The sequence below is a fragment of the Meleagris gallopavo genome, chromosome 29 (assembly GCF_000146605.3).
Source record: "Meleagris gallopavo isolate NT-WF06-2002-E0010 breed Aviagen turkey brand Nicholas breeding stock chromosome 29, Turkey_5.1, whole genome shotgun sequence".
Classification (NCBI taxonomy): domain Eukaryota; kingdom Metazoa; phylum Chordata; class Aves; order Galliformes; family Phasianidae; genus Meleagris; species Meleagris gallopavo.
Window position 1 is genome coordinate 760828 of NC_015039.2, and position 26554 is coordinate 787381.

The following is a 26554-nucleotide window of genomic DNA, read 5'->3' on the forward strand; positions in this document are numbered from 1 at the left end:
TGACTTAAGCAATTGTCATGTGGCACTGTGGTGTGGATGCATTGATCCTCAGCTAGAAAAAACCTCAACCACTGCTCTATTAAGACAGTGATGCTCCAGTCCCAAACTTGCTTCCTAAAGGATGTGACAGCAATGCTTTTTTCTGGTAGTTTGTCTAAGCTAGAGCTTTATCTTGTGCTATTCCTGTAGAAAATCAGTACTGCACTGGTTTGGTTGATCCCTGCCACCTCCTTCTCCCTCCCCACCCCCATAGGCAGCACATGTGAGGATCCAGCTGTCAGAATCAGCCCATTGAGGGCACAACTCCAACTTGCACCTTTTTAGTTGCAAAATGACTATTATTACATAAGAGGGATTCTGCCAGCTGGCTTTTTGCATTCAGTGGGACTCTGCTCAGCAAGGCTTGTTCTCTGAGCCAGTGTGTAGCATACCTTGTATAACATGGCTGTGATTTAGCCAAGAATGACTTGGGTCCCCTCTCAGCCTTTGGCAAGATCTTCTGGCAACTTGCTCTTGTTTGGGAAGGCAGATAACATTGATTTATATATATATATTTTTTTTTTTTGCCACCACCACCCCCATCCCTTTGTTTTGTATGTGTGCCGAGACAGTGCTTTTAACTCCAGGACGGCTCTGCTTGGCTAGATTGATCTGAATGCCACTTGTGGCTGGGTGAGGGAAGAGCTGCTTTGGAGAGCAGGAGGAAAAAGGAGACCTTGAGCTGCCCTAGCTTGGATTTAGTCTGAAAGATTTTAACACTCTTTTGTTCAGTACTTCTCGTGCCACAGCAGTGCACAGCCTTGGAGCTTTTCAAGGTAAAAACAGCTCATGCAGATGCTGTGGCTGAAGTTATCTGAAGTGCGGAGTGCAAGTGGAGAGAAATAACATCTTTGCATTATAATTTGCAGAGAATTAATGATTTTTACATGGGCTTAAAGTACCTGTTGATTTTAAGTGTACAGCTGGGACCTCCTGACCAAAGAGAAAATACCTCTGTGGAGGTGATGTATAAAATATCTATACAGCAATTGGGAACTCTGGTGTGTGCTGTTCATAAAGACTGTGTAGGCTTCCCTGAAGGAGAACTCGCACATTTTTTCACACCCTGAGTTTGTCAAGTTTGCGTTGCAAGAAGTAGCATATGGTCCATGTAACAGTTTGTGATGTTTGGGGGGGGGGGAAATGTGAAATTGGCACTTATATTTCTTACTGGAGACAGCATTCATTATTTCTTTCTCTCTGAGAGTTTAATCTTAGTTTTGGATGTCTGTGGTATTGGGATCTAGGTTCTGTTCGTGTTTGCAGTTACATATAAATATAGGAGAAGTATTAGACCACAGAGCCTTGAGTTCATCAGTTTAGCTCTTGTTTGGATCAGTTATAACAAAACTGCTGCAAAATGGCAGTTTGGCCTGTGGGAAGCTGCTGGGAACTGGAGCTGCAGTCCTGGTACCAGGCTGTCGTACCTCTGATAAGCACACATACCACAGCTGGTAGCGATGGGGAGAAGGACCAAGCAAATGTTATGAGGGATTCTTTTTCCTCCCTACCCGTTTCCTGAAGATATTTTCATCTGATCTGAGGAAAATCACCGGGTGGTGTAACGAGGCTGATGTACTCCAGCCCTCTGCATCCTCTTGCAGGGCAGCTTTTGCTTTTAGCTCGGCTGATAGCAATGAAATACAAGTAATTATGGCAGCTATTCCAGTGGTGCACAGAGTTTGTGCACCTGTATCTGCATTTAATTTGCGTTTTGCTGGAGTAATATCATCTTAAGGGTTGAATGCTAACAGCTCCACACACTAAACTTTGGTGTTCATGAACAAGGAATATTGGTACCCTCATGCAGATACCTATATTTGACCAAGTCTACGTACACGAGCAAAACGCAGAAGTTAAATAGCTTTCATGTGTCTGCATGGATCTGTTTGTCCATCTCACTGCATTGCACACATTCCTGTGTGATACCCCAGCCCTCATCAGTGGCAGCAAGTGGTAAGCAAGGACCCAAAGCAAATGGCAGTAAGAAGCAGTGGGTCACCCCAGCCAGCATCTCATCACGGAGAACACTCGTGCTTCATGTGCTTAACCATCAGCAGGCTTGTACTGACAGCCTGGCAGGGTTCCTAGTCCTGATGGTTTTCAGTTTGTCACACCTCAAGGTGAGATGGTTTAAATGGGCTTATGCACGATGCATTAAAATAGGTTGGGCTCCCTTGATTATTTTTTTTGTTCCTTAGGCCAAGAGCAGAATGGTGCTGTGCTAGAAAGTTGGGGGCTGGCTTTGTTCTTCCTGGTTGTGTGATTTGGTGGTCTGCAGTAATCCATGTTCCCTTAGGCTAAAACTGAAACAGGTGGAGGTGTGTTCTGGTTGAGACTTACAGATGGTGGTATAAGGTAACCAGTGAGAAACAGCTGTGTTGTGAGGTTGGGTCGTGCTATCGGTGCTGAGATGGTTGTCTCATTTCTAATCTCCTTGCTAACAGTTGAAGTAACAAAAGGCTGCATATTTTTCCTGAACTTTCTTACGACTCCAGTGAAACAAAGCTGAGCTGTACCTTCTGACAGTAAGAGCTAATGAGTTGTGCATTCTTAAATTTCTCTCTAAATATAGGCTCTTTGTTTTCTTGTCTTGTAGGCTGCTATATGGCAAGCACTTAACCACTATGCTTACCGCGACGCAGTGTTCCTCGCAGAAAGGTTATATGCAGAAGGTGAGTACTGATGTGCTTTGCAAACATGAACGAGATGTTTCTTCAGTGTTGATTTAAGATTCTGAGCCTCTGGTCCTGCGTTGTCCTACTCCTGTTGTTAGAATGAAGCTTAACTTTCTGCTTGGGAAAAGCTGAAGGATGCTTCTCAGTTCAATTGGGAAAGCATAGAATCATGGAATGGCTTGGGTTGGAAGGGACCTCAGAGATAGCTGATCCCGACACCCTGCCACTGGCAGGATTGCCAATCAAATAATGTAACAGTAGTGCTTTCTATTTTTATTATTTGTTATTGGTTTGTTTGTAAAGCTTCCTTCTGAATTAAATTCAGAGTTGGGTGTTCTAAGTGTGACGTTTGCATTATGCTACGTGCTCTCCAATGGGATTTTCGCTGTCTTGGAAGATCTGCAGTTCTTGAAGTTGTCTTGGAGAGGTGCAGAATGCATTCCACAAGTTATCCTCGTGCTAATAATCCCATTTAGATGCACTGATTGTGTCAGTGTCTTAGCTGGAAGAATTCTGTGGGCGTGAGAAAAGAGCATAGAGGAAAATGGAGACAGTGAGCATTGGAACATGAAATAAGCATCTCCTGTGGAATTGCCAGGAGTAGTGCTGTCAGTTCTAGGATGCCTTGTGCACAGCAGCAGAATGAATCCATGCTTCTCCTCTGTCCTTCAAAGACCAACTTCCTTCTTTTATTGTAGTCTGTTTTCTTCCTTATCTTTTACTCCGTGACCTCAGATAAGCTTTTTGTTCTCTGCTTCTTCCTCTTTGATACTGGTATTCAGTTTTCTCTGGTTTGGAAGCTATTGACCCTTAATCACTAACACAAAAAAGGAAACAAAAAAAAAAAACACCAACATAACGTTTAACAATCAAATAACAAACACACTTTCATTTTTTTCAGGCTAAGCAAAACTTGAGCTTACGTTGTAACCAAATGGTATAACCTGTCCCATGCTCTGTGTTCATCTCCACTGAACAAAGCACGTTCTGAGATCCAGGAAGATGCTAGATGGAAAGTAATTGCCAAGTACACAGAAACAGAGTCCACTTTGTGTCAGTATGTTGTCATATTCTGCTGCTGCAGAAATCTCTGCAGGATAATACTCTTACAGAGATTTTCAGACAGATTTTTTTTTTCAATGGCCAGCAGTGCTGAGATCGAGCAGCTTGCTGTCCCTTGACTCAAGCAGTTAACTGCTAATCAAACACCTTGCTTCTGGGTACAGTAATTATGCTGCAGAGTAGAAGGTGCTGAGCTCAAATACACTGATTCCATAACAGCAGTAGGTTTTTACCCTCAGAAGAGCTTTAAGTTCTGCACTTTGTGTTTGTGGGGACATCAGGTGTCCCGAGCAAGTCCCAAGCCACAGAAGTGTGTTAAGTTAGTGGATAAAATAATTGATTTAACTTTAATTATCAAAAAGATCTCCTGGAGTTTTTAGCATAAGATTAAAGAAATGTTGTTCTCCCTTTGGGCCTTCAGTTTCTCTTGTTACTGTCCAGGTGATGACAGACCCTTAAAATAGTGTTCAGTGGAGCAAAGGATTTGAGTAAGTTCCCCAAGAGGTTTCTGTGGGATGCTCCTACTGATTTTTGTAGAGGATTCTAAGTACAAAAAGAAACTTCACAACTGTCTTGATTTTGGTGCTGAATTCCATCTGCTTGTTAACGTGAAGTAATATCAGTTTTTTAATTAATTGGACACTTGAGAGAGTCGCCTTCGTAGGCCGCCTTTCTTTGACATGAAATGCTTCGTGGCTTAGTGGTGAACAAAGAACAGGGCTCAACCACTTAAAAACTGGGAGAGGGAATGAGAAGTGAGGATAGTTCACACAGCCATAGCTTACTGCTCAGGCTGACAGCACAGCACGGCAGGGCTCACTGCTGCCTCGCAGATGTGTGAGTTCTGGTGTTTTAAGTTTCAGCTGACAATTATACAGTAAGGTTTCAAAGTTACTCGAGGGATTAGCTGCTCTGTCCTTTATACTGCAAGTGCAAGTACAATCAGCGAGTCTGACCTCAGCCTTTTAAACCTGGATGCCAGCTCCAGCTCTTTGAATAGAGCATTCTCAGGGCAGTACGTAATACAGCTCCGCAGTGGAAGAAGTATGGAAGCAGACATGATTCATCCTAAACAATTCGAGTTTCTGTCATAGAAAATGTTATTGTGTCTTGATCACTCTAGCTTTCTGCTCTGATATTTTGTCCTGAAGCTTGAACAGTTCTTTCAGAATTTAGAAACCTGTAGCAGTTCAGCTTTAGGAAGAAGATTTAGAGGAGGGTTTGTCCCTAACATGAGACAAAGCGTCTGAATGGTACTTGTAAGCCCTGATGGTGATTAAATAATTATAGGCAGTGGAAAGGAAAAGATTTAACGTTGCAGAACAGGTGACTGGTAAGTGGTTTATTTTAATGATCATAAAAATCTGTTTGTGTAAATCATGTCAAAAGACACAGTCAAATGCTTTTGGAAAGCAGCAGAAGTAACATTGCAGATAGGGAAAGTTCAATCCTGTAATTAGGATTAGAACCATTAGTTAGGCTGCTTAAGCTGAAGTTGGCTTCCTTAGGGGAAGCTCTTCAGGACAGCCATGGTTGTGCCAGTGTTCATGTGCAGCTCAACTCTTTGCCAAGGGTTACTGGTGGGTGCTTGCTGGTAACACTCAGAGCCCAAACTTGGTGTGGCCAACAGGTTAAAGCACTTCTGCTCTACTAGAAGTAACAGCTCTGCTTGGCTTGCTGTTATTTCAGCAGCAGCTGGCTAATGCTTGTTTAAGTGGGTAGCCAGAAGGATCAAAGTTCTCTTACAACAATAGATGTTGAGTTGGTATGACTATGCAAGAAAGCAGCACGTGGATGCTGGTTATATGCTGACAGATAAAGAAATAGACTTCAGTGGGTAATGAATTTCTCTAATGTTACTACTTCCTTTCTTGTATCTGGTTCCTGGCTCCGTTCTGCTCCCACCAGTTCGCTGTATTAAATGACCAACTGATGGTTTTCATTTTATTTCTCTTAGTACATTCAGAAGAAGCACTGTTTTTGCTGGCAACGTGTTACTACCGCTCAGGAAAGGCATATAAAGCATACAGGCTCCTAAAGGGACACAGCTGTACTACTCCACAGTGTAAATACCTGCTTGCAAAATGTTGTGTTGACCTCAGCAAGTAAGTGAACCCTCTGTGTTCTGTTTCAGGGTTACAAATGCATTTTTTCATTTCACTTTCTCTTTTGTAGCTGTCAGAGCATGTGAACTAGTGATTTATTGGCCCTCCAACTCTAAAGATAATTTTCAGTTTAATTCATGTTGCTTCCAGATATGGACCTAATGAGCAATAGCCCATATTGCAGAAACCTCCAGAAGGTCTCAAATAACCTGCAAAGGAGTTTTCAAGGGGAGGGGAGAGAGGATTGGTTGCTGAGATGGCTCAGGCAGACAAGTGATTGTTTTGCTTTGGTGTTTCTGTGATGCTCTGGCTTATTTCATTAAGTGTTTCCAGTAGGATTTAATGGGCAGGCCACTTCCCTCAGACAGTAAGCTTGCTCCTGTTACCCAGTTAATGCTGGGAGTGGATGGGGGGGAGAAGATGGCAGGCAAAAAATCTCTTCTGAAAACAAGCAAACAAAACAGCTGGATTCCATTTCAAATGAGGTGTAAGCAGGGAGATACTTTGCTACTGCTTGCTAAGTCTGACAGTAAGAGCACATAAATGAAATAGCTCGAGCTACAGCCCCTCCCTAATGCCCAGAGTTTGTTACTGAAGGTGTTTTTGCCTCTGTGTAGACCTTCAGGGCTATTGCAGCTCCAGTGTAGGAAACAATGCCTGGCTGAGCTGCAGATGGAGAGAGTAAGGTACCAAAGGAGGGAGAAACTTCTGTTCAAGGACCTTTTAATACTGCTGGGTTCTTTGCAAAAGATTAAGTCTTTTTTTCCTACATGACAGCTTGTATTCCAGGGTTCGATGTGTGGGTTTTCTCCCATTTAGAAAGGCTCTCTTTCAATTACCCAAAAGAAAAAGGTTCATTTCTTTAGTGGGTGGTGAAATGTGTAGTTTGATGTAGAGTGATGTGGTTATTTTGGTGGCAGTCATGATCCTATCTGCAATGTGTAACCAAAACACAGGTCTCTTGGAGCAGCTCTTTCTTCTTTGATGCTTTCTTTAGCAGGCAAATCTTCTGATTTTGTAAGAGTAGCAGAGAAGTCTTGTTTTATTGCATTTGTTTTGACATTGTTTTAGCACTCTTGAAGCTACTAGGATACAGGTTTCTTTGCATCTTCTATTGAAAGGGAAATCACATTAATGCTCTGCTTGGGAAGGTCCCATAGAATAAATTTGAAGCTGATTGTTCTCCTCTGCTTTTACAAAGTCTGGATGTGTACAACACTGCTTAGCTGATTTCAGTTAGGTAGGTGGGATTTCTTGAAGATTCTTCAGAAGTTAAATTAGACTGGCACTTACATTTATAGAAATGTGCCTCATTTTCTTGGGAGAGTGGTCTGCATTGATGAGAGCATCTGCAAATGAATGTGATTTCATGTGAAGGCAGGAGGAGATTGTGAAAGAAACAAAGGCATTCAGATGCCAAGTATGCCATATCCCAGTGTTGGATCTTATGAAATGAGAGCTTAGAGCCTTACAGCTTGCTTTTCTCAGCTGGGAAACAAAGCCAAGTTGAGTGGTGTTTTAGGTAAAACACCTTCAAAGATGGAGCTCCTGGAATCATAGAATCACAGAATGGCCTGGGTTGAAAAGGACCACAACAATCGTCCAGTCCCAACCCCCTGCTGTGTGCAGGTCACCAACCAGCAGCCCAGGCTGCCCAGAGCCACATCCAGCCTGGCCTTGAATGCCTGCAGGGATGGGGCATCCACAGCCTCCTTGGGCAACCTGTTCCAGTGCCTCACCACCCTCTGTGTGAAGAACTTCCTCCTCATATCCAACCTAAACCTCCCCTGTCTCACTTTAAAACCATTCCCCCTTATCCTATCACTATCAATGCTCACAAACAGCTGTTCCCCTCCTGTTTATACGCTCCCTTCAAGTATTGGAAGGCCACAATGAGGTCTCCCTGGAGCCTTCTCTTCTCCAAGCTAAACAAGCCCAGTTCCCTCAACTGTTCTTCATAGGAGAGCTGCTCCAGCCCTCTGACCATCTTAGTGAAGGCTGCTTCTCCCTTAGAGCATGACCTCCCCAAAAGAGCCTATTATGCATTGCTAGTTTTGGAGTGGTAGGGGATTTTTCTTTTTTTTTTCTTTTCCCTAGTGGAAATACTGGGCTCCCAAGTACTGCATACTCCACATTGCAAGAGGAATCAATTACTTAATGTTAATTTGCAGAAACTATTTTGTACATTGTTTGAAACTTGTGACCACTGACAGTGGATTTCTGTTTTTGTTTGCAGCAGGGTGAAAACACTGGACTGCCAGTGCTGTGAGCCTTGTAACCCCTTTAAACCTCTTGTTTTTTAAAAAGGCTTGCAGAAGGAGAGCAGATCTTATCTGGTGGAGTGTTGAATAAACAGAAAAGCCATGATGACATTGTCACGGAGTTCGGTGACTCTGCGTGCTTTACGCTCTCCTTACTGGGACATGTCTACTGGTAATGCTCCTTTGTTCACTTTATCTTTTAAGGCCCAGGGTTTGGGTGGTGATAGTGATGGGGTTTTGTTTTTGATCAAATCAATGTTAGCCAAAATAAGTAAAAATTCAGCCAATACAGGAGATAGAAATGTCAGTTCTGGGGCCAGGCCATGCTGCCTGCATGAAAGAATGATAGATGCAGACAGATAGTTATGGAAACCATCTAGCTTAGGAATGCAGGCATGGTTTCTCTTCTACCCAGAACATCTGAGTGCCTGAAAACAGATTTCCCTCTTGTATGCTCAACATGTATTTAAGTGTCACGTTCTTACAGCTTAAGTTTTGGTCTGTAATATTCCTGAAGAGAAGCTCTCAAAATCTGTTTCCCAGTGTTACCACTTCAATTTTTCTTAACTGTGAAGAGTCGAACTTGAAAAGTTCTTGAGCTTAACTTGAAAAGTTTTGATTAAGAAGATTTTTTTAAACTGCTAACAAGAACAGCACCTTTCTAAAACAAAAAAATGAAAACTTTCAAACCATGCCAGTGCTTAAGTAATTCCATGGACTGTGTTAAGCTTCCACCTGTGCACAACTGTGCCAGATAACTCAATATTGCTCTGTTTCTGTGGCTTGAAAAAATGAGGAATGTTGCTGTGACTCTTTAACATGTTTTTGTTTTCAATTCTCCCAGAGAGCATCTCAAACAAAGGTTCTGTTCTTAAGTTTCCTTATAAACTGTTGCATTCTTTTTGCAGCAAGACAGACCGGCTTGCCAAAGGATCAGAATGTTACCAAAAGAGCCTTAGTTTAAATCCTTTCCTCTGGTCCCCTTTTGAATCGCTGTGTGAAATAGGTAGGTCTGCAGAGCTGTCTTCCTAAGGAAGATGTTTTCTACATTTCTGGTTAAGTCACATTTTCCAATTTGCCATCACTGCACAACAACATGTATTTTTACTCCCTGTCCAAAGCTAGTAAGGAAAATGCCAGCGGAATTCTTCAGGAGTGTTTTTATGTGTAATAATGGGTTTAAAATGCTTTACCCGTGTTGAGAGCTTCTGTCTCATTCTGTTTTCATGTCTGTTACATTTTGGATTTAACAATACCACATGTGTTGATACCTGCAGCTAGGATACCCTGGGAAACCATGCTTCTGAGAATAACTTCAGTTGAATTAAATGATAAAACTGTCCAGAGTTTTGCAGTGGAAGTGCACTTCTGGTTTTTGTGCAAGGGCTTTTAAAATAACAAAACAAGAATGCACTCTTTCTAAAGAACACTCCTTGATTCATCTTGAATCTTCAGCACGTAAACTGAGGAAGGACTCTATTCAAATCTCCTTCCAATCTTGCAGGTGAAAAACCAGACCCCGACCAAACGTTTAAATTAACATCTTTACAGAACTTCAGCAGCTGTCTGCCTAACACTTGCACAACGTTGGTGTCTAATCACAACATATCCCACAGACAGCCTGAGACTGTCCTGATGGAAACGCCGCAAGACACAATTGTGAGTTTTGCTATAATCATTGTATTCAAGCAGTCCTTCCAGCTTCACCTTACAATATGAACTAGAAGCTATACTGCATGGGTAACTAAAAGCTGCCTTTTTTTTTTTTTAGGAGTTGAACAGGATCAACCTAGAATCCTCCAATGCAAAATATTCCTCCTTGAACACAGATTCCTCTATGTCTTACATTGACTCAGCTGTAATTTCACCAGATGCTGTCCCTCTTGGGTCAGGAACTGCCATCTTGTCAAAACAGGCTCAAAATAAACCAAAAACTGGGCGAAGTTTACTGGGAGGACCTGCTGCTTTGAGCCCACTAACTCCAAGGTGAGCCTTTCTGACTGATTGTTTCTACAGTTAGCTGCTCTTCTGCTGGGTTTGGTTTGTGTTGTGCAACACAAGACTTGCTGATAGTGCATTATGAACAGTGCTGCAGAAGCAAAACAACTTCAATGACTCTCTTGGCCCTAGTGTTCATTTCTTCTGTTCTTTAAACAAGCAGCTGGTATTTTATGACTAGAACAGGGAAGAGCTCTTGATTCACTGTTTCCTATTGCTGCATTCACACTGGAAAAGTTTTTATTCCAGAGAAGATATGTGCTCTTTAAAACTATTAGGAGAAGCTGCTTTTAAGGCTTTCCTGGAAAAGTGTCTCTCTTCTAAAGAACATGTAAATATAGGAATTTTCCTTCTATGCTGTTTTAGTTATATAAACAACTGTTAATACTTGGGTTATCTGTATTTATTACTTGTTTTTGCAGGGAGGCAAAGAAAGTTCTGTGTTCTTATTCCTCAAGTTCAAGAACACAGATGAGAATAGATTGTAAGATATCAGGGGTTAACCTAAATCAGTGAAGTGAAGCTGATAATCTGGGTCTGTGCTTTGGCCACAGAATTGGTCTGATTCTATGGCCTAATATTTTGGACTTAAACACTTGCTCTTCATTTTGTTCTCAGCTTTGGAATTTTGCCACTAGAAACCCCAAGCCCTGGAGATGGATCCTATTTACAAAACTACACAAACTCTTCTTCTGTAATTGATGTGCCATCCACAGGAGCACCTTCAAAGAAGGTACTTTGTGTTCCAGGATGCAATTGCTGTTCTGTTGGTGTACTTTAAAAGGAGAATCCATTATGCAGATTCAAAAAAAAAAAAGCCAAACACTGTAAATGAGTATTTCAATTGGACTATAATTGGCCAGTTATCTCCCTGGCAAAACTTTTTAACCTTTTAAGAAATGTCAGTTGAAACGAAATCTCCTTTAAAATAGTCTGTTTTGAAGTAGTGAGAGTTTCACAGTTCCCAAAGCCTCAACAAAAAGTTTATTATTTTAAAAACTTTTCTCTTCAATTGAGTGAATAAGGCAGCAAGGAAGACAGCAGCTGTATTTCGAACAGCGTGTTGTAAATGTTTTCAACTCATCCTGTCACTTCCTTTAGAGAGCAAAACAAATATTTTTCATTTTCCCAAAGTTCTGTGAAGACAGGCAAGAGTCCTAATGAAGAGTCCTTTCTTCGTAGTAAATCAAGCCCTTCCTCCTGCCCCTGAACACTCATTTATCTGCAGGCTGCCTCGTTGGTGTTGCTTGGCAGGCCTGAGGGACAACCTGGGGCAGATGCCATCACTTCTGTCCTCCTGCAGCCCAGCAGGAATGTACGGACAATAACAGCTGAACTGTGAAGGATTTGAAACTTACGTGCCAGCTGGAGTCTGAAAGCAGTCAGAACTTGAAGTTTTCACTTTCATTTCTTTCTTTATTGTAGGTATCTTCAGAGATAAGTTCAAATAAGCTTCAAGTCAGCTTGCAAACAGTTCCTGAATTCTAGTTTACAGCAGATCTAATCAAAATACTGCTGGTGGTCCATGGGGAGCTGACTGATAGAGTGCTGTTTCATTTGGCTAAATCATGTCTAGAAGAAACTACGAATTATCTTTTTTATTCAGGAAGAAATTATCATAGTTGCCATAGTGACAAAAGAGAGGTGGAATGTTGATGGCAGTTAAGGAACCATTTGTTCCTTTCTAAAAACAAAACCTGAGGATACTTCCATGTATTATTAAATTCAGAAGTTGCATGTGCCTTTTTGCTGTAGTACTCCCCTGCATTTAATCTCAGATGTGCTGTATGATAGATGCAGGGCTTCAGGAAATCAGGTCCTTCTTGCTCCTTTGTCACTTTGCTAGGTGTGCCACAAGAGCCCCATGATGTGAATTTCACTGGTCTCTGCAAATGCTTTCTGCAGGTGGATCTCTGCTAGTCCCTAAATACAAACACTTAATAACTAGCTTAGAATTCTGATGCATGCTTTGTCCAATGTAAATAATTACTTGTCCACTTTCACTTCAAATTGCCAAGTTTGCTAACACTGTTGTAGCTGTGGCTAGGATGTGCATGACTTAATGGACAAGGTTTCCTAGGAAACACCTACGTAAATGAATGAAACGTCAGGATTGATCCAAAGATTTCCTCTCTGAGTGGGCAAGCTTGCATGCTGGCTGCCTCAGCTGTCCTCTGATAACAAGGCATCGAGAAGGAAAGGAAGGACAGAACCTTCATGAGTCAGATAATCCATCAGCTGTTGCTGCTTGTGCTGCTGTTGGTCCTACTTGCAATTTGGTGCCTTTAAAAAGCATCTCTTCTACATGACCACCAGAGTTGGCTGTTAGTGTCCCTGGAATGGGGCAGAGAGATGGGACTTAGGCTTCTGTGAACAAACAAATCTGTAGACAACTAGTTTCTTTGTGAACTTGTTCCTGAGCACTCAGATTCAGTCACGTTAAGGAACTTAAAGTGTGATACTTTTGAATTCCCTTTTATTCTTGCACAAGCACTTAATGTAGTTTCTTGCCACTAGATGGAGATTTCGTGTCTTCAAATAATGTGCACGGAGTTTTGGGAAGTTGTGTTTCGGGCAGCTTTTTCAGGCAGAGAATGAGGAATACTTTGGGTTCTCCTTACAACTGGGGGGGAGGAAACCTTTGTGGAAATACTTTTCCTCTGGGCACTGTTCAGTAGGCAGAAGGGATTTGCTTTGATAGAACCGAGAATTGAGATTTCTTAGTGACATAATAACAAACCTGTAGAAACTTCGTGTTATGCAGGCGGTCACCAGGATCAGCCAGGCTGGAACAAAATCAGTCTTCTCCCAGAGTGGAAATAGCCGGGAGGTCACTCCAATCCTCGTTGCACAAACACAGAGCTCTGGTCCACAGACAAGGTAAGAAGAGAAAATCTCTCAGCTTGCTGTTACCTTTTACATCTTCTTTCTGGAGGATTTAGGAATTATTTTGATTTTTCCATCCTTTGTGGGCAGTCCTGCGGGATTCTGGTTTGGATGAGGAAGTGTCTCTGTTGGGGAGAATGACTTGAGTGGTTAGAAGGCTCCTGTGTGATGGGTGGTGTTTGTTTTAAATCTGCTTGGCAGTTAGGAAAACGTCATCAATAGACAACAAGGTAGACAGGAAGTTTTGTGTTCATGTTCTTAACACACAACAGGCAGGTGGGTTTTTTCCATCCCTTTCCAGTAGGAGTACTTGAGCATTTTTCTTTAAAACAACAATAAAACAGTTTTCTTTTTGTTTCAAACTAATGGAACCAAAAACTTTAGCTTTAATGTGCTGTTTGTTTTCAGTACAACACCTCAGGTATTGAGCCCAACAATTGCTGCTCCACCAAACTCACTGCCTCGAAGAAGCTCTCGCCTTTTTACTAGTGATAGCTCCACAACAAAGGTAACAGAATCCATGCTTTTTTTTTTTTGAGGGGCTTTCCTTCTCATGCCACTAATAGTTTCCCCATCTGCACATCAATCATAGCAGTTTGTTCCTAATCTCTACCATGAGCAGAACTGATATTTCATATCAGGCTGTATGAAACATGTCTTGATGCCATATGTTTCTTTTCATTCTCAAGAGTGCTCCACTAGGAGTGGGAAGAAGGGCATCATGAACAAAAACAAAGATGTATGCTGGGATGACAAGTGCAGTGGTGCTGCTGGCTGCCAACCCATTTGACAAGAGGCTATGTTGTGTGGATATATTTATTTAAGAACTGCCTTGCTTGCTTTGCTCTAAAAGCAAGCTGTACTTTTTTCTTGTCGGTTTTCTGCTCCTTAATCAATGGAGCAGGACTTCAGAGCACAAATGCTTGTGGACTGTGGTTAATATGTGAATGTTTGCTGTTAAACATAGCATTCAATGGAGCTGGGAGGTGTCTGTAACTGAGTTCAAAAGTAGAACAGCTGGGCACTGTTGTGAAGAGGCATAAATATGTTCTTATTAAACTTGCAAGTTGATTATGTTAAGTTGAAATAATTTCTCGTACGTGTGTAACTTTTTTGTTCTTTTTGCTTGCAGGAAAATAGCAAAAAATTAAAAATGAAGTTTCCACCTAAGATTGCAAACAGGAAAACAAAAAGTAAAACAAATAAGGGAGGGATAACTCAGCCAAACATAAATGATAGCTTGGAAATTACGAAACTGGACTCTTCTATCATTTCAGAAGGGAAAATATCTACTGTTACACCACAGATCCAGGCTTTTACGCTACAGAAGGCAGCAGCAGGTCTGTTTGAATGTTATCAGACTTCAGTAAGGTCAAACTTTGTAGATCCATCTTTTTAATCATGGGATCATAGTATGGTTGCGTAGGAAAGAACCTCAAAGCCCACCCAGTTGCAACCCTCTGCTGTGGGCTGGCTGCCCCCCAGCAGCACGGGCAGCTCAGGGCCCCTCCATGGCCTTGTACACCTCCAGGGATGGGCACCCACAGCTCTGGGCAGCTGTGTCAGGGCCTCACCACTCTGGTAAAGAATTTCCCCCTCACATCTGGCCTAATTCTCTCAGTTTAAAGCCATTCCCCTTTGTCCTAGCACTGTCTGCTGTGCGTAAAGTCATTCTTCCTCCTGCTTATAAGCTCCCTCTAGTTTAGTGGGTGGGGAAAATTGCTTTAGTTATGTTTCAGTCAACCTGCAGTTACTGCCTTTCTATAATTATCAAGATGGATTGAATTCAGTATACTCCAGCTAACTTACAGAGAACAACTGAAATAATAGGATGGAAAAAAGTGACAGTGAGTGAATCTGACTCTGGTTCTTATGAGTGTTTAAGATGTTTTCAGGCAGGAACCTTGGAAACTGATTCAAAGTATGAGGAATTCAGTTCTCTTCCCTCAAAGTTGGGTTTGTTGTCTATTCTCCCTTGTTATTTCCCATTTGTTTAAGCACAAGTCTTTGTCCAGTTTGACAAAATCTTAGACAAACTGTTGAATTCCTCTCTTTTGGCTCCATAAAGTTTCCAGGCAGCAAGCACGTGTGTCCATGGATACCAGACATGTGGAAACTGAAACCTAAAAAAAAAAAAAAAGAAAATAAGTTTGAGTTGTTGGTGTAAGTGCAGAAATCCACTTCTGAGCTTCACCATTTCTCTCTTCCTGAGTGTTCTGTTGCTGGCTTAAGAAGTTGTCAATACCTGACTTCCATTGCAGTTTACAATGTTGTGTTGTGAATTAAGAGTGGATAAGCCTGCTTAAGGACTCTTGGAAGATATTCATATGCAAAATTGGGAGCAGTGCCACAGTGAAAAGCTGATGGGGATGATTAGCTGTTTCAAGTAAATAAGTTTCAGCAATCTATTTTCCATTTTTACTTATTGTATTTTTCTCCTAGAAGGTTTGATGAGCCTTCTTCGTGACATGGGGAAAGGTTACTTAGCCTTGTGCTCTTACAACTGCAAAGAAGCGATCAATATTTTAAGCCATTTGCCCTCTCACCACTACAACACTGGCTGGGTGCTGTGCCAAATTGGGAGAGCTTACTTTGAACTCGCAGAATACATGCAGGTAGGAACTGCGTGTGGTTGGTTTTGAATCTGTGTCTGTAGTCGTTCTTTCCTGAAGTTGAGTTATGCTTCAGACTTCTATTTAATGCTGAATTTATTGCCTCTTGTGTCCAGTCGTGGGGTTCTCCCTTTGCCTCTCCCAGTTTTCACCCTCACTTGTGCTGATGCAGCTGTTTGTACTGCAGTGCTGTAAATAATATCACTGAAATAATTTGGGTTCCAAAACCAGGTGTTCTTCTCCCCGTGCTTATTTAGTTAATGCAGATCCCATCAGTGATCTGGTTCCCTTTGCAGCCTGGGGAATGACTGCGTTTGTACAGCTGAAGTGATGGCAAACTGCTTCAGTACAGAAGCAGGCAGCTGAGATGAATCCAGCCATTCAACTTTCCTTCTCTCTTTGTCCTGGTAGTTGGGGTGCTTGTTTCCTGCAGGAGTCACAAGCTGGGAGGGCAGCTGGAGTTCTGCTTGGCCTAATGTATTGGAGTGTAGTTCATTTCCTTTGTATGGAGGGGAAGATAAAAATACAGCAGGACTTGTAGCTCCGCATCATATGATTGCGTAGCAAAGAATTCTCAGTCTGGACATATGAGGCTTTAACTTTGATCTGTGTGCACTGCTTGGGTGGGTGGAATTGTAAGTTTGATTTCTCATTTCCTTTCTCAGGCTGAAAGGATATTTTCAGAAGTGAGGAGGATTGAAAACTACAGAGTAGAAGGCATGGAGATCTATTCAACTACGCTGTGGCATCTGCAGAAAGATGTTGCCCTTTCAGTTCTTTCAAAGGATTTAACAGACATGGATAAAAACTCACCAGAGGTACAGAATGCTGTGGTGCTCAGTGAGATGAGTAACTGCACAGTCAGTGACAGGGAACAGAACTTGGACTGGAGCTGGATTAGGATTTCATTCTCACTTGAGAACTATGTGGTGAAACGGGAAAGGGAGGTGCAGGATTGTCTGTCAAACTGATGATGCCTGAAATGGCTGCTTGGCATTAGAATATCAGCTTATTTGGGGCAGGTTGAAACCTTCAATCTATTAATGGTTATTTAAATTTGTATTGCCATTGTTAATCCAGAAAGATCACGGGTTGATCGATTGTTCCTACTGATGCCAATGTGTGAACATAAGGAATGTTTTTTCTGATCCACCTTCTAAGTGCTGTAGTTCACTGGCACTTGTATTTTCTGTACTTGTGCAACATTCTTTTGAAAATATTTTTATGCTGAAGTCCATTGAACTGCAGAGTGTGGTTGTATAGCATACACATGAGATAGCAAACAGGCTGTCATATTTTAATGTGTGCCCCAGTACAAGTAGTAAGTGTGTGTGTGTGTGTGTGTGTGGAGGGATTATAAATCTGCTCTTAGCAGTTGAGAAAACTGTGGAGTCTGGGATTTTCTGCTGGAGAGAAACCTGTTCAGGTCTTTCTACTCTCATGTACTAGAGGAAGGAAAACTTAGTGAAGCAACTGGTCAGGATTGTTCAAACTGTTATTTATAATCCAGTAGGAAGTGACATGTAATTGCATAAATCAGTGACAGATCTGTTTAGCTCAAACTCGGTCGTTCTGTGGGTTGTAAAATGAAACTGTCTGCTAACTTTGGGATGCTTTTTGCCAGGCGTGGTGTGCTGCAGGGAACTGCTTCAGTTTGCAACGAGAGCATGACATTGCAATCAAGTTCTTCCAGAGAGCCATTCAAGTTGATCCAAACTATGCTTACGCCTACACCCTTTTGGGGCACGAATTTGTGTTAACAGAAGAGCTAGACAAAGCACTAGCTTGTTTTAGGAACGCAATCAGAGTCAATCCTAGACACTATAATGCATGGTAAGTCTTATTCGTTCCCCTTCTGCTGTCTGTGATACGGAGCACCTTTTGGAGAGAAATAAGCTGCAAATGTTGCTGTGAAGTTTGTGAAAATTTTTATGTCATACAGTCATTTCTTACCCTTGATGAAATAGTAAATCTGTGTGCCACTTCTACCAGTTCATATTTGCTGATGAAAGTTTGTTTAACATGCACTCTTACTAATGTGTTTTTTTTCCTTTTTGCAGGTATGGGTTGGGAATGATTTATTACAAACAGGAAAAATTCAGTTTAGCAGAAATGCATTTCCAGAAAGCACTTGATATCAATCCTCAGAGCTCAGTCTTACTGTGTCACATTGGAGTAGTAAGTAGATTGCACTCAGCTCTCTCCTTATGTTCTAATCTGCCTCTGTACTTCACCTGCAGTCTTCCTGAACTTGAAGTGCAAAAACAAACAAAACAAAGTTCAGAGGACCTATTAGAGGATCTTATTGCATAAATGAATAACCATGGGATTGTGTCAGAAAATAAGTCCTCTTCTCTCCCTCCTCCAGTTGCTTTTAGCCAGTGTTGAAATGACTTGCCAACTCAACCTGATAGCATAAGCTTGCCTGTGAGAAAGCTTGGTTTCTTTAAGACTTGGTAGAAACAGGTTGTCAGTAAATGTAGCAGCACATCTACCAGTCAAATTTATTTTATTCTTTTCCCCTTTCAAGATTTTATTCCTGTTCTGTTACAGGTACAACACGCACTGAAAAAATCTGAAAAGGCTTTGGATACTCTAAACAAAGCTATTAACATTGACCCCAAGAACCCACTATGCAAATTCCATAGGGCTTCTGTATTGTTTGCAAATGAGAAGTACAAGGTAAGATTTGATGCATGTAGACAACCTTAAATTATCTTTCAGTTGCTACAGGGGTGAATGCAGTCTGCAACATAAGCAGGCAGAGCAGCTAACAAAGCATTTGTTTCAATAAGTGCCACCTTCACTGAGGGGGAGGTAGATTTGTTTTTTGATCATCACAAAATCTGAAGACAACAGATGTGTTGGTTTTTGTTGAGGGTCCTAACAGGTTATAGCAATGAGAACCTGCTACTTGAAAGGCTGTATCATCAATTGAAAAATGGGAGGCCAAACAGTTTTGTTCTGATCCCTCTGCTGATTTGTACCCTGTTTATGGGTGGGTTTGATCTTCCCACAGTCTGTCTTTCCAGGGACTCTTGTCCTCTGGTCTGAACTCTGTGGCCAACAGAAACAAGTCTGGTAGTCTGGCTTCTGAAACCTTGCTTCAGAAGTGTGAACATACATAGGAAAAACTTCATCTACAACATGTTTTGAAAATTCATAACTTAACCAATTAAATATAAGAAGGGTTAGGGTTAAGGAGTAGGCAAAGTGCCCACTTGTAGGTTGTTTTTATGAGTCGAAAGCAGAGGATAAATGTGAGCAGGAAAAAAATTAGATGTTAGTGTAGGAGACCTAATTTGCTCTGTGTTCTATAATTGGGATATAGTGTTCTATAGTCTTAATTGAGAAACTAATGTAAAAAAAAAAAACCTTGAGATACTTTGGGTGAGACCATACTGTTGTTTGTAGTGCACTGTGCTGGATGTAAATTTCAAGGTTCACATCAGCACTGAATTGCAGTTCAGTGATGCAATGACTGGTTGCACGCTGCCAGCTTGTGCTAATTTTTTTCTTTCTTTTCAGTCTGCTTTACAAGAACTTGAAGAACTGAAACAGATTGTTCCCAAAGAGTCTCTTGTTTACTTCTTAATAGGAAAGGTAGGTGAAACTTCACTGTCTTTGTAAGTACTTTGTTATCCTTCATTGCAGAAATGTCTGCTTAATGAGAAAATTTGATGCCTGTTGCCAAGCTGTTCATATTTGAGGCAGTATTTTAAAAACTCACAAAGCCTTCAATGAAACTTGCTACATATAATCTCACAACTCTCTAGCATATCTGCTTTCAGCCTCAAAAGACTAGAGCAACCTCAGACTATTTTTATAACTACCCAAGAGAAGATAACCCCAGCTCCTGTTGTCTTTTTTTACGCCTGTCAACTTGAAAGAATTCGTTTTAGAAAGCAAGAAATAGATCTTTGTCAAGATCTTAAACTGAAAAGAGGTGCAATAGCTAGTTTCCTGGGCTAGTCTGTCCATCAGTCAGCTGTGTTGGTTATTTAGGCCCAGAGATACTAAAATGTTGAACCACCTTCAAATGTATTAATGTTTCATCAGAAGTGCTGTATAAATGTCTGTGGAGTGCTTTTACTCCCCATCAATAGCCTCAATGTCTGTTTCAGCTGCTGGCCTTCCCAGGAGAGTTACAGAAGGCGATATCCTTCTATAACAGTTTGGGAAGTGGGAAATCTTAATGAGGCTGTAGGAGTTCCAAAGCTTAAATTACATCTGAAGAACCACTTCCTTATGTTCTTGAATCTGTTGGCTGCTAATTTCATTTGATCACTTCATTTAAGTTTTGGCACTTACGTAGAAACACTTGTGCACTTTTTCTACACACTTTTGCTGTTTCCCTTTGGACTTGTATAATAAATATTTGAATCTACTCTACTGCTTCTCATAAATGTTAGTTAACTGTGCCTTACTACATTTGTTGTCCAGCCTTTCAAGCAGCAACTTGTAAGTGTAGCATTTCATGCTTTTATTTTAGGTTTATAAAAAGCTGGGTCAAACTCATTTGGCCCTAATGAATTTCTCATGGGCAATGGACTTAGATCCCAAAGGAGCCAACAACCAAATTAAAGAGGCTATTGATAAACGTTACCTTCCAGATGATGAGGAGCCAATAACTCAAGAAGAGCAAATCAGTGAATGTTATCCCTACGAATCAGGTTTGTATTTTTGCAACCCTCTGTTATTCAGCAAGGTGTTTCCACTGAGGAGTCACCTCCTGTCCTTCTGTGAGTAGGAAGAATTCCAGGTTTAACAATCAGAGCCCACTGCTCAGCAAGAGCTCCAGAGGTTCTTCGTTCTCCATGTAACTGAAAGATCCATAGAGGCTTTGAGAGAGGTTGGTTGAACTGGATGTTGGTTAAAAAGCTTTGACCAACTGGTAACCATCAAAGGCAAAGTAATGGAGGAGTTTTGTTTGAATCACGTGCTCCCAAATACACCACAGCCTGCAGAAAGGGGTGGCTCGGGGTTCTCCCCTCTCTCTAACCTCTTACTATGAGCTTGAATTGCGGTGAAGCGTAGATGGCACTGTGGAATGGATAGCCATCAATATCGACCTCTTTGATGTGAAAGAAGATAGAAAATAAAACTAATAAGGAACGTGATTATTTCCCTCCAAAGGCGAAAATAAAGGAATTCTGCAAAATTTCTTAATGAACATATGCTATGTTCTACATCCCTAAATCTTCAGTTGACAAAGTTGTAAGGGTGTCTATCATAGTAATTCTTAATGATCCTGTTACAGTGTGCTTTACAAGTGGAAGCTTGTCCTGCACTGCGTTTCCTGAAGTACCAGGCTTTTCCCCCTGCTGTTGTGGTTGGGTTACCGTGGTGCACATTGGGCTGAGTTTGTTTCTTACCAGAAGATGGAGACAGAGTACTGGAACTTCGGTGACAGCCGAGTCACAAAGCAGTGGGGTGGGAGTTGGGGTTAACCTGTCCAGTAAACATAACTGAAAGAAAAGGTGGGCACTGGGACACTGTTTTAGGTAAAATGCATTTTGATTGTAAGTGGAGTGATCACAATGCTCTGATGTGGGTAACACGTGAGCATCCATTGAATGAAGGAGACTGCAAGTTTTTGTATCTCGTGATCCTAACTCCTTTCTAAATGCATTTATTTCAACTGTATTGTGCTGGCAAGGGTCAGTTTATTACAAGGAAAAAGCCATATGGCTCTGAAGCATTTTGAGGGGAAGGGAGGAACTCAGTTTCACATTGCTGATGAGGTACCAACAATTGCTGTGCTCCAGTGTGCTGCAGTTGGCTGTGGAAGAACTGTAAAGAAGTTTTGACCACTTTTGTGTTCTGTTTCTTTTCAAAGTTGGCACAGACGAATCCCAAGAGAGCAGCATGACGGATGCAGATGACACACAGCTCCATGCAGTTGAAAGTGATGAATTTTAACCTCCAAGAGCCAGTATGTGGGCTTGAGTGTGTGACTGGTACTGTTGTGTTCTCCCCTTCCTTCGCGTCCTGGGTCTTCACATCACTGAGCCAGCATTGTCATGATTCTCCACTGACACCATGAGTAACCACTCAGACTGCACAGAATTAATGGCAGTGCAATATTGGGCTGCTGCTGAGTCTGACTAGTTGGCTCTTACACACTTATGAAAGTGACTGAGGAGGAAATGCTATTTTTGGACTCCCCTTTGCTGGAAAAATATCATGAAAGAGAGACTTGTGGTTTGCTGTAACGAAGCCAGTAGATGTGGGGACAGTACTAATGAAGCAGTGTCTTGTTCTTTCCCCAGAAATGTGTCTTAGTTTGGTTCTTTCTTGATAAGCAGAGTGCTGAACTTCATTTCCAAGTTCTTTGAGGACAGTGTTGACAAATGCTGTTAAAGACTTTTTGCATATTGTAGTGTAACTTAAATGCCAGGGAATGTAAATGACCTTAAAGCTGCAGCGTCTCCAGTGAACAAACAGAGCTCACGTGCTCAGGACTGGGACTGTCAGACCACGTAAGATATCCTGTGTCCCTATTATGTCCCTATTAGAGTGCAAACCTGCAGGAGTGGGAACGTAGCAAGAGAATCACAGTGCAGAATCACAGCTTTCACAGAACGCTTTCATGTTCTAACCAAGAATTAATTTATTCACCTAGTTTCTAAAATGTATTTACTTTGTACTTTAAAGAAACAAGTCAGCAATTCATTGCTTCACTTTTTTTTTTTCATATACCCCTTGATTTGTTCTTCCTGGTGTGAGAATAAACCTTAATAAAGGGCAAAACCAAGAGAGAAATGTAGATATGACTTAATGTGGAACCATTGAGCCCTTTCCCTGCAGTGACTGCGTGCTGCTGAGCAAATCCATGGGGAAGACCACGGAAGCCTTAATGCAATCAGAACCTTACAGTCAAATGCATCAGATAATTGCCTCAGATCGTATCCTTTTTAAACTGTTTTGTAATGTGTGGTCCAAGAAGGTGCAGAAATGTGCAATTCTCTCTTTGTTGTTTTTTTTTTTTAAGTCTGTTCTTTAAGGTTGTTGGAGTACTTTCTCACTATAGGAATATAGACCCCCCCCTTCCCTCCTCCCAGAGGCTGTTTCTGTGAGAAGAAAGCTGTGCCACACTGAGTCCAAAATGATCTTTCTCTGTAGTGTTTTGCAGCAACAATTGGTGCCCTTTATGCAGTGATGATAAAGAAAGTGTATGATAAAAGCAGTTTTAAAGAGCAATTTATGCATAATAAATTGGGAATGATATAAATTTCATAGCAACATACTTGTTGTCATCAGTTTTGATCTTTTTGTTGTTTTCTTTTCAAGTGTTCTCTCTTCTAAGGGGTTGTGTGGTTACCTTTAGAGCTTGTGCATTAAACCACAGCCTTGCCTTGCACTGTGCCCCATCACAGCTCCTTGCTCCTGTGAGTCATAGGGACACCTTTATTGTATGAGAAATAACCCACAAGTGCAGCTCAGGAATACCTCTGTGTTGTTTGGAAGCAGGGGGATAAGCAGAGGGAAGTGAGCTGAGCGTCCCCAGCACCATTAAGATCCTGAAATGTGAGGAATGCTGGAGCTCTGTGCTCTGCCGTGTGCTGAGGGCTGTGGATCTTGTGTTCTCATTCCCCAGGAGTTGCTCCTTGCCCGCAGTGAGGTTCACATGAGCTCTTGGCTCACCTGTGGCCACCGCCACCCTCCTCCCTCCTTGTCAGCAGGCAGCACCTGTCTGTGCTCCTGCAATGAAGTCATCCTCTTGGTTCCCAATCCATTTTCTTAGCACAAATATTGAGTCTCATCCCTGGGAGCTTCTCAGCTGCAGCAGGTGAGTCTTTCTGTGTGTGTGTAGAGAAACACCGAGCGCTCCCAGAATGGCACACTGCTTGTTTGGTCTCCTTTCCAGCCTTACAGCAGGAACTACTGCTGTGACGTCCCCTAAGAAATGCTGCTTGTTAGCTGGGGACCCGAGGCTTGAGAAGCCAGGGGGCTCCTTCCCTTCTGTGACCATTGGAGCAATTGCACAACGGTCATGAACTGAGCTGGGATGTTGGATGCTCACTGAAGATTTAATACTTACATCTGTCCCCACGTTTACACGTACATCATATCTTTAAATGAGCTTTTTTTTAAAGGAATCTGACCATGCTGTTATTCACCTTCTAGATAGCTACGTGCAATTAGTGCTGAATTGATAAGGTTTTGTTATTTGGGGAGGGGAGCAGTGGGTGCTGGGGCAGCCAGGCCTGAGCAGTTGTGTTCAGGGGAAAGAACTGGGGGATCTGCCACTTCCTTACAGCAAAAATATGGCAAAAAGTGAAGTGTGGGTGTGGTGTGTATTACTTGCATTGAAGCAATGCGATTATTTCTTTTTTGCTTTTTATTTTGAAGAATTGTACAGTTGTGTTGGGAGGGGAGCAGTTATTTTCTGTTAATATATTTTTGATTAATTAAAAGAGGTGAAAATCCAAGGGAAGACTTCGGAAGCAGACTCAGCAGTGTTCTGCCCCTGTGAAACCCGCTGCGTCCTGAGCTCCTGCTGCAGGGATTCTGACAGCTGTGTGTGAGCCCTCCCAGCACCAACCTACTCCTTGATAAGGGAAGCTGTGAGTGCTGTGTGCTACAGGAAAGGTCACAGTTTTGCCATCCTTAGCTTCAAGCTGTTGGCACTCAGTTTGCTTTATCAGCCCCACCTGGCACACTTCTGCCTTTTGGATGTAGAAGTTGCACTGAAATTGAGCCCTCCTCCCTTCCATTTCTGTTTCTCAGCCCTGCCCTTCACACTTCTGCTCCTGATGCTTTCTCTGTAGAGAGCTCTCAGTTCCTCCAGGGAAAAGCAACGTGTGCTGGAATCCCCCTTACACTGCAGTGCTCCTTCCCCACCCAAACAGCAGCCATGCAGTGCCTTAGGACTGGGCAGCACCTCAGGGCTTCCAGCTCAGGAATTATTTTGGTGCTTAATGGGCTTTGTGCTCTTCATGCTGGCATAGTGGACGCTGTTAGTGCCACAGCTGCTCTCTGCTTCCTGCCCCTCCATTGGTGTTAGGGTTTGATTTCAAATACCATCATGGTACAAATAGGGGAGGGCTCAGAAGCAGAGCTCTTTCACAGATCAGTTCCATCAAAAACACCCTCGAGCCACATCCCAAAAGGAGCTGCACGTTCCTTTCTGCCCATCTTCACCTTCAGGTGTTCTACCAGTTAAGCTAGAGGAGATATTTAAGAAGTCTGCAGTTCCCAATGGCAGGCAGGGGCAGCAAGTGAAACCATGGCAATGGGTAAGAAGAGTTTGCTGTGTTCTGCTCTTACTCAGTTTCCTCTGAAATTCATTTTGGGCCTTAGAACTGTTGAGGAACAAGAGCCAGCCTGCCCACTCTGTGATAGAAAGGGTCACCAGCACTGCTGTCAGCCTCAAAGCACGGAGCAGCTCAGAACGAGGCAGAAGGAGTCGAGCACAGCTCTGCTGGGGCTGCCCCGTCCCTGCAGGTGCCCACAGCCATGGATGATGGGCTCTGGACCACCTGAGCTGGGACTGGGTGACCACTGGGTGACCAGTCTGTGGCAGAGAGTTGGAAGTGGGTGGGCTTTAAGGTCCCTTCCAACACAACCATTTTGTGATCCCACAATTGAAAACATAGTTTTATGAAGTTTGGCTTTACGAAGTCTGACAGCATTCAAATGAACTGTGAGCGTTCTGCTTTTTGTCTCCTGCTGAGTTACTAGAAATGCGAAGATCCCTGAGAACCTGCAGTGCTCTGTGCAGGGGTGGCTGTGCTGGGAATGCCCAGCAGCAGCCCAGGGACTCACCTTGTTCTCTGGTCAAAGCACACAGCGTGTGGCTGAGCTTTTGGCTTTAACTCGTTGATTACGGAGGCTACAGGAGCCCTTGGGGACAGAAGCGTGGTGCTGGCTGTGCAGGGCAGAGATACCCAGTGCCCTTTGTCCCATGCCTGTTCTCACAACCAGTGCCACACTCTGTCCCCAACCCTGCTCTGAGCTCATCCTTCACCTCTGCTGCGTCCTGAGGGTGTCCCATAGGATGTGGGTATGGAGTCACCTATGGGAAATGGACATGGTGTCACCTACAGGTCAGGAGGCACGGCGTGTCCTATGGGAGACGGGTGTAGTGTCTCCTATGGGACACAAGTATGGTGTCACCTACAGGACATGGGCATGTGTTACCTGGGAAATGGACGTGGTGTCACATATGGGAGATGGATGTAGTGTCTCCTATGGGACACTACAAACAGGAAGGAAATGAGCTCTTTGAAAGGGTTGGTAACTGCAGGACAAGGGGAAATGGTTTGAAGTTGAGGGAGGGAAGATTGAGGTTGGATGTCAGGGGGAAGTTCTTTGCTGTGAGAGTGGGGAGGTGCTGGAACAGCTGCCCAGAGAGGCTGTGGATCCCCGTCCATCCCTGGAGGTGTTCAAGGCCAGGTTGGATGGGGCCCTGGGCAGCCTGGGCTGCTGTGAGATGTGGAGGTTGGTGGCCCTGCGTGTGGCAGGGGGGATGGAGCTTCGTGATCCTTGAGCTCCCTTCCAACCCTGGCCTGTCATTCTGTGACAGGCACGGTGCTACAGCTGGGAAATGGCCATTGTGTCACCAGAGAGATGTTGGGCGGGATGTCCCCTGTTGTACGTGGGCTTCGTGTGATTTGTGCCCAACGTCAGCTGTGTGACACGGTGTCACCTGTGGGATCCGGACTGGCGTCACCTGCAGGATGCAGGCTTTGTGTCAGCAGTGGGGATACCGACCCTCGTGTTGGGATTTGGGCACGGCATCACCTGGTGATACGGGGCTGCTGTCCCTGTGATGGGACACGGGCTCAGTGCCACCCGTGGGACGCGGACGCGGGGTCACTTGTGATGGGAACTGAACGTGGTGCCCCCGGTCGTACGGGGCTCGGTGCCACCGCCGCTACACGGCCGCGATGCCAGCTGCAGCTCAC

General features: G+C 43.0%; 2 protein-coding genes across 2 annotated transcripts; both read left to right on the forward strand.

Annotated features, from left to right (window-relative positions):
* The first annotated feature begins 2135 nt into the window (after positions 1-2135).
* LOC116217481 (cell division cycle protein 27 homolog) lies at positions 2136-8236 on the forward strand. Its single transcript, XM_031557030.1, has 4 exons — positions 2136-2162; positions 2639-2714; positions 5737-5884; positions 8121-8236. The coding sequence occupies exons 1-4, from the start codon at positions 2136-2138 to the stop codon at positions 8185-8187; spliced, it is 318 nt and encodes a 105-aa protein (XP_031412890.1). The 3' UTR covers positions 8188-8236.
* Positions 8237-9653: 1417 nt separating this feature from the next.
* CDC27 (cell division cycle 27) lies at positions 9654-22890 on the forward strand. The gene is made up of 14 exons (XM_031557046.1): positions 9654-9804; positions 9917-10131; positions 10762-10876; positions 12890-13023; positions 13438-13537; positions 14162-14369; positions 15475-15644; positions 16307-16459; positions 17266-17474; positions 17702-17819; positions 18195-18323; positions 19170-19244; positions 20134-20314; positions 21481-22890. The coding sequence occupies exons 1-14, from the start codon at positions 9781-9783 to the stop codon at positions 21561-21563; spliced, it is 1914 nt and encodes a 637-aa protein (XP_031412906.1). The 5' UTR covers positions 9654-9780; the 3' UTR covers positions 21564-22890.
* The last annotated feature ends 3664 nt before the right edge of the window (positions 22891-26554 follow it).